Genomic DNA, 10,018 nt, shown 5'->3' on the forward strand with positions numbered 1-10,018 from the left:
TGGTGAGAAGATAGAATTGTCATATTTTCTTTTACTTTCTCCTTTTTATTTTCTATTTTTCTGTAATAAGTAAAGATTGCTTGTGTAAATCAACAAGTACAGAGAGAAAGCAGCCAGGGTGGAAAGAGATGAGAATAAATCAAAGACTAAGGGCAATGATTGAGAGAAGGCTGTTGAGAAGCTCAGGAGTAATTTGTTGCTTCAGCTTCTAGGGATGCCTGGTTTAGTACCCCCTCTGAATGGTCGGGGACGGTTCTCTTCTCTTACAGATGTGCAGCTGCTTTTATAATATTTTTGGTGCTTGAATTTCAGCTTACAGGTTCATGTACATACATACACACACTTTCCCCATATATTGTTTGTGTATATAATATTTCTAATTGGCCCCTGTCTAGTGTTTATGTGTGTGTATGTATATATATATTAAAGGCAATTGTACGCTTTGTTGAAAGGCAATCATACAGGAAGCCCTGATCAAACAAATAGCAGTGGCGGTGGTGGTGTGCCGTGGAGTTGGTTCTGACTCATAGTGACCCTGCATAGGGTTTCAGAAGCTATAAATCTTTACGGGAGCAGAAAGTCTCATCTATCTCCCACGGAATGGCTGGTCGTTTCAAACTGCTGACCTTGAGGTTATGTGGGACCACCTACTAACTCTCCCCACCCCTCATCCAGCCTTTGGTATGGATTGCACCTAAATATATAGAAAACAAAACTCCTCACCACTGGACCAATAAACAACATTAAGATAAATGGAGAAAAGATTGAAGTTGTCAAAGATTTCATGTTGCTTGGATCAACCACCAACACTCATGGAAGCAGAAGACAAGAAATCAAATGACGTATTGCATTAGGCAAATCTGCTGCACAAGACCTCTTTAAAGTGCTCAAGAGCAAAGATGTCAGTTTGAGGACTAAGGTACACCTGACCCAAGCTATGGTATTTTCAATAACCTCATATGGATGTGAAAGTTGGACAGTGAATAAGGAAGATTGTAGACAAATTCACACATTTGAGTTCTGGTTTTGGAGGAGAATATTAAAAGTATTATGGAATACCAGAAGAACAAACAAATCTGTGTTGGAAGAAGTACATCCAAAATGTTCCTTGGAGGCCAGGATGGTCAGACTTCATCTTTCATACTTTGGACATATTATCAGAAGGGACCAGTCTCTGGAGTAGGCCATCATGCTTGGTAAAATGGAGTGTTAGAGAAAAAGAGGAAGACCCCCAATGAGATGGACTGGCACAGTGGTAGCATCAGTGGTCTCCAACGTAGCAACGATTGTGAGGTTGGCCCAGGACCAGGCAGTGTTTTGTTCTGTTGTGCATAGAGTCACTATGAGTTGGTACCAACTTGATGGCAGCTAACAACAACAACAACTAAGATGCATGCATGTCAGTGGAAGCCTGAAGTTTCCCAACCAATGGTTTTAAAACATTGATATACATCGAGGCCAAAGTCTTTGACTTGGCTCAGTTAAACCATTGGTCTACCTGACTTGGCTTATCTATGACCTTGCTTCAGCTTTTTAATCTTCAGCCACACTGGATTTCTTAGTTTATCAAACAGAATATTCTTTCTTATTCTTTTGAACTGCTTTCTCTCTGTCTGTCATACCCTCTCCTTCTCTGCTTGACTCCCATCTCAAATGTCACCTCCTCTCTGAAGCCTTCCTGGATGACCACAAGCAGAGTTAATTACTTTCTCTTCTGAGTTTGTCAAAGTGCTGTGTTATCTCAGCCTCAAGTCACTGTCCTCAAGCTCTCTTCAGTCCCAAATCCAAAGTCTCGGAGAAGGAACTCATTGGTCAAGCTTGAGCTCCAACTGATCAACTTTGTCACATTTGTGTGTTGTAGTTATATCATTACAGTGCGACTCATAGGACGGGATGTTTAGGTCTGGCAAAACTGAAACATGGGCATGGGCTCAGACAGCTGTGACAGGGTTGCAGTAAGTAGACTACATGTGTTTTGATAGTGCTATCATATTTCAACAGTCAAACTGTCTTAATGCTGGGAGTTGTATGTGTGTGTGTTTGTGTACTTTCTTCTCCATTCCCTTCTCCATCCATACTTGTGACAGTGAAGGAAGCAGGAACAATCAGACAGCACAGTCTGCACAGATGGAGGATGTTTTAGGATGTGACACAGGAAAGGACAAGGAACTTGTGTCGACTCAGTGGAGGAATCCATATTTAATTATCCTTCCGGCCAAGAGACGAGGAAGAATTTAAGTGTTCTCTCATACAGAAGACTGAACCAAGTAGCAAGTATGTATGGTGCCCAGGTTAGAGATACCCAAAGCCACAGAGTCTTGCAAACAGGAAAAAGCCATTTCTGGGCAACAGAAAATTAACAACTGCCATGGCACAAGGAGTATCTTGTTGTGGGGTGTGTGTATGCCAGACTCTCTAGGAAGATCATCATTAAAGAGAAAACAATGAGAGTTCTATCTATGGAGGCTGAAAATGAACTATGAAAAATTCATGGATCTTGAAATAAGAACCATCATCCCAGCATGGATCAGTGTACGGGAAGAAAAGGATCAGCAAGAACAAATCTCCAGACCTTACGTCAACACACACACTGCTGTTTCAGCCACACTCTCTGGCCCTAGTTAATCAGTTGGAGCTCAAGCTTGGCCAATGTGTCCCTTCTCTGGGAATTTTAGACTTGGGATTGTAGATAGTTTGAGGACAGTCCCTGGAGACTGAGGTAACACATGGGCACTCTTGTAAGCCATCGAAGAATGCCAGTTGGCTGTGTCAATGAGCAGAGAAATAACTGCAGAGACTTGACAGTATCCTGGGTTTGCTTCTATTGTGGTTGAGGCTTGGCGATGACTTATCCTCCGTAGGGTTTAGTTTGGGGAACTATTTCTTGGTTGTTCTTCAAGGAAATACATTTTCTTCTCTAGTTTGGTTAACCTAAAAGAATTTGTTGTCACTTGGAATGAAAAGCTTCTCATGAATACTGATCATCGCACACTTTATTTTGCCTAAAACCTTAAAATGTTTTTTCTTTCTTCATTCTTCTTGGGGTGCAAAGCAAAAATAAAAATCCTTATCTTAGTTTACAAGACCCAGGGTAGTCTCAGACTTAATCTTGTATGTTGAACATCTCTCTTATCTCGATTTTGCCCTTGGGGTTCTCTCTGCACGAACTGCCCTCCCCTTCACCTAGTTAACCCCTACTCAGATTGCAGTTCAACCGCCATCTCCTCTGGGAATCCTTCACTGAACTCCCTGCAATAGGCCCTAGAATAAGTTCCCATAGGATCATATCCTCCTCCTTTCCAGCACCTATTGTACTTTTGTGATTATTTGGATTCCCTGCTTGACTTGAAGGCAAATGAGGGCAGGGGCTGTGTTTGTGATTTGCTTTCTATACCATGTCCAACTCCCAACGCTTTAACTTCACTTTTCCTTAAATGTGGGTCTGACTCAATGACTTGCTTCGAACTAATAGAAGCTAGTAGATGTGCTGCTATGTAATTCCTGAGACTACGTCATCAAAGTATACAGTTTCCACCTGACTCTCTCATTCTTCTATTGCTTGTTCTTGGAGAAGCCATTCACCATTTTGTGAGGAGACGCAAGCAGTATTTGGAGAGGCCTACAAGGGTCGGAACTGAGGCCTTCCACCAACAGCCACTACCAACAGCCAGTCACATGAGTGAACCATCTTGGAAGCCAACCCATTAGCCCCAGTGCAGCCTTCAGATGACTCAGCCCGAAACATCCTCTAAGTACCTTCATGAGGGACCCTAAGTCAGAACTACCCAGTTAAGTCTTCTTCAAAGTCCTGATCTATAGAAACAGAATGAGATCATAAATGTTTACTGTTATTGTAAGCCACTGAGTTTTGGATTGATTTGCTACGACGTGATGGCTAAGCCTGACAGACAGTAGATACGTCGTAGTTATTTGGTACTTGTGTGGTGTTCAGTCAATATGGACTGGTAGAGATCCCATTTGGCAGAGCAGAATTGCCCTGTAGGATTTTCTAAGCTGCAGTCTTCCTGGTTGTGGCGCTGTGGGCTAATGCGTCAGACAGCAAAGTCGTTTGAACTGCAAGGTTGGTGGTTCAAGCTCACCAGCTGCTCCTTGAAAACCCTATACAGGGTTGCTATGGGTCATAATCGACTCGACAGCACTTTAACAATACTCTTTATGGGAGCAGGTTGACATGTCGTTTCCCTACAGGGTTACTGGTGGGTTTGAACCATGAATCTTTCAGTTAGCAGTTTACTGCCTAACCATTGCCTCACAGGGGTCCACTTGTTTCCTGCCTAGCCCAAATCTAATTGAAATTTTAGCCAATGCTGTAACTCCCCACCTCTGTCCACCCAGGTGTCTCCTAGCTCTGATAGTCTGGGGTCCTAGGATTATGGTAGAGCTGACCCTGCTCCTTCTCTCAGACCTGACGGTGCTCCGGATAAACTCCCTACCACCAGAATCTGTGTGTATTTCTCAGCACTAAGCTGGGAAATGGAGTTCTGGTGTGGCACTGTAGGATAAGCACTGGACTGCTAACTGCAAGGTCAGTGATTCAAACCCACCAACCACTCCTCGCGAACCCTATACAGAGTCACTACAAGTCAGAACCTACTTGAGAACACTTAACAACAACCATCTGGGAAGTATCAGGGGAGCAGTATCACTTCCCCTTCCCCTCAGTGCCTCTCAGCTAGTGCCTGAGGTTGTTGATGGTTGTTGAGTGCCATCGAAATGGTTCTGATTCCTAGGGGGTTTCCAACGATGGGCTGGTGAGTGTGAACCTCTGATCTTTCAGTTATCAGTCCAATGCTTATCCTACAGGGCCACACGAGGATTCCAGTGCCTGACAGAAGGATTCCTAAATATCCCAAGTCCCCTGGACTCCTGAGTGGGATAGGGATAACGCTGAAGAGTGTATTTATTTCATTTCCCAATGGATCTAAGCTTTGGTTGCCCACAGTGGCCACTGGCTTAATAACATGCTCTTTGTTGGTTGGGCTCCTCTCTTATTTCACTACCTTCCAGCTGGTATTCCTTGTGCATCCTAAATACACACACACACACACACACACACACCAGCTGCCATTGAGTTGACTGACTCATGGATACCCCATGAATATCAGAGTAGAGCTTGCTCCAAAGGGTTCTTAATGGCTAATATTTTAGAAGTAGATTTTTAGAATTTTCTTCCAAGCCATCTCTGAGTGAACTTGAACCTACAACCCTTTGGTTAGTAGCTGAGAGTGTTAATTAACCATTGCAATTACTCAGGGACTTCCCAAATAAACTACATGTACTCCAATTCTCCCCTTAGGGTTTGCTTTTGGGGTGTCTATATTAATACAATGCTTTCTTGTAAGCAGGGGCCGTGACTGGTACTTTCCTTAATGATGAATCAGAACCTCAGTTCTAGAACCAACCTCCAGGTGCCTAGAGACCTGTAGGAATGCTCCATGCCCAGGTTGGTTTGCTGTTCTCGTGGCAGCCTAAGAGAGAGGGCCCAGTGAAGGGAGCCCAAAGAACACATATCACAGGAAAAGTACAAGCTTCTAGAAAGCTCCATGTCCTGTCCTCTTCCTGTCTGTTTTGATGGAGCTCCTGTACTCAAAGCCACAGGTGCTAATACCAAGACCTGAGACACATTGCAGTTCTTGGCCACACCCTGGAGATTCCCTCTGCCTCTGCCCAGTGCAGAGCAGAGTGGTTGTCTGGTTCTTGGCAGGGGGGAGGAGAAGGAGAGTGAGGGGAAAGATGGAGACAGTGGAAGGAGGAGAAGATCCCCCTATATGGAAAAGAAAGGAGGAAGAAGAAAAGGAGAACCGATAAAGAAAGGAAGGAGAGGCAGAAGGAAAGTAAGAAACAAATGAGAGAGAGATGCGGGGAGGAGCCAGTATCTTCTAAAGAGCAAAGACACAGAGACATTTAAAGACAAGAAAGGCTTCAGGCTCTGAGGACGCTCCATGTGTTTCCAGGGTGGAGAGTGACAGGCAGAGAGGGTCCCGTGGGAGAGGAAGCTCAGGTCTATGAACAGGTCAGTCTGTGAAGGACTTCAAGTGCCACTGAGTTCATCCTATAGGACAAGGCCAAATATGACCCACTGACTGTTTTTGTAAATACGATTTTACTGAAACACAGCCATGTACAATTATTTTCATATTGTCCATCCTGGTGTAGTGCTGTAGAATTATGCATTGGACTGAAAGATCGGTTTGAACTGCAAGGTTGGTGGTTGCTATGAGTCATAGCCGATGCGATGGCACTTAACAATAACACAGCTCCTCTCCAGCAAGGACTGCAGCGTTGAGTAATTGTGACAGAGAACGTATGGCTCACAAACCCAAAATATTGACCATCTGGCCTTTTACAGAATACTTTGGCAATCCCTGCTGTTGAATGTTACTTAAATTCCAACTAATCCACCATGCCTCTGGCCAGCTCCACCAGACAACTGGGCAGAGGTCAGCACCTGCTACAAGGTATGTTCTCCTGGCTGCTGGCCTCACTCCCACTCCAGTGGGCAGACCTTATGCCTTGTCTTATGCACTGATACTGGTTAACACAGCAAAGTTGGTCTCTTCCTTGCCTGCCTTCCTCTCCCCTTTCTCCCTGAGGACCATGCTTTTCCTGCAGAAGGCCATTGGAAAAGAAGCATGGATGGCCTTTGTCTTCCCAGGATCTAAGCTTTTAATACAAAGAGGCTTCCTCCAAACTGGATCTCCCCTGGTCTCAGAGCATCCTTGGCTATGGGAAATGTCTTTCCCAGGAGAAGTGAGTGGGTGGCTGGGGCCAGGATACTTTCAAGTGGGGAGAGTCTCTTAGGGTTTTCTATTGGCTGGAGACCTGGGAGGGTCTAAACCACAGATCATGAGGGCCCCTACAAGAGGGGAAAGGCATGGGGGGATATTTCATACCCACCAGGAGAAAAAAAGGACGGAGGTATAGTACTGGCCTTGGAGTCTTAATAACATTCCTGATCCCAGCTCTGTCACTTGGAACAAGTCCTGTTGCCTCTCTGAGCCTCAGTCTCCTCAAAGATTAGTCCCTAGGCCACCTAACACCAGAATCCTCTAGGATAGCTTGTTAGAATGCTTATTCTTGGGCACCACTTCAGCCTCTTGAGTATTGGGTGCTGGGCCTGGAAAGCTGCATTTTAACAAGCTCTCCAGAAGATTCAAATGGATATGTGTGCGAGCCATCCCATGAAGCCCCTGAAGTGTGGTGAGTGTTACCAGGTGGGGAAATTAGGCATCCATCGTCATTGTTGGGCCAGAGGAGGGCAGTGTGCACCATTTCTGTCTTGCCATCTTCCATTCCTTGTCCTATGGCACATGCTGCTACAGTGAGCAGCAACAAGCCCTGGGTTTGGCCCAGGGGCTCCTGTGTGGGCAGGGAGGGACTGAGGCTGGCGAGAACCGTGGCTTCCAGTCTCCCAGCTCTTGCCCTATTTGGCATGCTGATCACCCTTCTGCAGGGGAAAATGACCGCACATCAACCTTAAGGGCCTTTTAGTGACTCAGCCAGGTGTTGTCAAGTCCAGTCTCCCTCATGGTAGCCCCCATGTCTCAGAGGAGAGCGGTGCTCTGTAGACTTTCCTTTTATGAAATTGTATTTTGTTGTTGCTGTTGAGAATACACACAGCAGAACCCACACCAATTCAACCGTTTCTCCGTGTATAGTTCAGCGACGGTGATGGCATTCTTCAAATTGTACACATATTACCCTTTCCTGAGTTGTTCCTTCTCCATTAACATCAACTTACTGCCCCCCAGCCCTCCTAAGCTCCCTAGCTAATCTTTCTAATTGCTGTTGTCACTTTCACCCCATATATTGTCGTTGTGTTAGGTGCCCTTGAGTCGGTACTGACTCATAGCGACCGTATCCTATGAATAAAACAGTGCCCAATCCTGGGCCAACCTCACAATCGTTGCTACGCCTGAGCCCATTGCTCCTGCCACTGTGCTAATGCATCTCATTGGGGGTCTTCCTCTTTCTCTCCGACCCTCCACCTTACCAAACATGATCTCCTTCTCCAGGGACTGGTCTCTCCTGACAATAAGTATAAGATATGAAGTCTGGCCATCCTGGCTTCCAAGGAGCACTCTGGCTGTTATTTCTTCCAACACAGATTCTATAGGGATAGTTATTAAAATTGCACAATGCTCATTTTTAGTAAGTTAAGCTAGTGTTTGGTTTTAAAGAAGACTTGAGGTACTGTTTTTTGGTTTAGTTTTAATGATTCTCTTAGGGGAATAGTTTCAGGGCTTCACCCAGTGAAACTTCAACCTTTTTGGTTAGCAACTGAGCATGTTAATAGTTTGTCTGGAGACAACAGTGCCCTGTTTATCATTAAACTGGTCATGCTACAGATGGGAAAACTGAGGCTCAGAGGGGCCTTGCTATGGGTTGGTGCCAGCTCTAGGCTGAGAGCCCAGGCGTCTTGAATTTCAGTTCACTGCCCTCCTCACCCAGCAGTATTTTACACACTCTAGATTGCTAACGATTTTTAGACGTTACCTGCATAGTTTCTGACATTTTGACACCGCAACTGTCTTATTATTTGCTTACTACTTCCCCAAGTAGACTGATTTGTTTTACTTAAATCAATTTCTTTTCAAAGGAAACTTCAGATCATGACCATAAATAGATGACTAATATCATTTGTTATCAATAGATCTTTAGTGCAGAAATAATGACAGAATTATTAACATGACTAATCTTGGAGTAACCACCAAAGTCACCTTGAAAACCACCAGTGGAGCCATCACTAAGCTTTTGGAAATGCAGAATTTCAGTACAGCTGGAAAGTATGGATTGAAGCCATTTTTAAGAATAATCTATGGTGGATGGTCTCTGGTTACCAGGGTTCAATTCTCGTGCTAACTACTCAGGTAGTTTTTGTGGGGGATGTGTCTTCTCTCCTTGGTTTTGTCTTCTAGAAAAATGCAGTTAATCTTTTCTGAGGCAGTCTGGGTAGCACAAAAGGTTAAGTGCCCAACTACAAACTGAAAGATTGACAGTTTGAACCCACCCAGAAGCACATCGGAAGAAAAGCCCAGCAATCTAATTCTGAAAAGTCACAACCTTGAAAAACCCTATGAGACGTAATTCTGTCTGACACCCACAAGACTGCCTTGGGCTGGAATCTACTCAATGGCAACTGGTTCTGGTGAAATACCCCCCACCTCACAACCGTGACAAACAGAACAGGCAAAATGCCATGAAAATGGTGTGGACACCGTAGGGCACGGTTTGAGGTTGGTTACAACAGCTATTTTAGCAAGTGCTGACTGAGAATCTCCCTACCTGGGTTATAGAGACAGGGACTGGACAAAGAAATGGCTACAAGGCACTTACCTTGGGGCTGGTCATGTGGAAGCCTCTCTAGTCGGCTGGCAGTGGCTGCTGCTGGCCCAGTGCCCTCTCCCCCTGTCCCTTCGGTCCTGACCACATTGTCCCTCTCGGTGGGTTTCTTGAGTATCTCCTCAATGGAGAAGGATAGACCCAGTTTCTTGGGGGTCTCACAGAATTCCTCCTTCTTCTCTTTCATGCCCCTGTGGAGAGCAGGGCCCACCTTGGCACTCGCTGAAGGTCCTGGCAGGAGGGGTGGTGAGGGAGGAAGTGGGGGTTGGTGTGTGCTCAGGAGAATGTTCCTAGAATCTTCCGTGAGCCTCATGTCTGGGTGTCCAAACTTGCTTCTGTCTCTGTAAGGATTTCCATGGCTTACTTCCCAGCATCCTTGGAGAGAGGGGGCAGATCACAGCAGAAGAACAGGAGCTGGAATGTTCTTCATCCTAGGCCCTTACCAGGTCCACACCAAGGGGATCACCATTGCCAAATTGGGGCTCATCTTCCAGTCAAGCGCCTTCTTACTGGTAGCTGCTGTTCTACTTCCCAGTCCAGGCCTGGAGCCCCAAGTTGGTGCCAAGGGAGAGCAGGAGAAATCAAGACCAGGGCTGGAAAGAAGATGGTGTCCGCTCCCAGACAAGACCAGGAGGCTGTGTCTACCTTTGCCCTC

The 10,018-nt window shown here is 45.5% G+C and overlaps 1 protein-coding gene across 1 annotated transcript in view; it reads right to left on the reverse strand.

Moving 5' to 3' along the window:
* Positions 1-9,676, reverse strand: part of ISX (intestine-specific homeobox) — a 23,020-nt gene extending 13,344 nt beyond the window's left edge. Inside the window, exon 1 of the mRNA XM_006865287.1 lies at positions 9,358-9,676. Within this exon, the coding sequence (XP_006865349.1) occupies positions 9,358-9,676 (319 nt within the window). The remainder of the gene's footprint in view (positions 1-9,357) is intronic.
* Positions 9,677-10,018: the final 342 nt, after the last annotated feature.

The sequence above is a fragment of the Chrysochloris asiatica genome, unplaced genomic scaffold (assembly GCF_000296735.1).
Source record: "Chrysochloris asiatica unplaced genomic scaffold, ChrAsi1.0 scaffold00076, whole genome shotgun sequence".
NCBI classification, from domain to species: Eukaryota; Metazoa; Chordata; class Mammalia; order Afrosoricida; family Chrysochloridae; genus Chrysochloris; species Chrysochloris asiatica.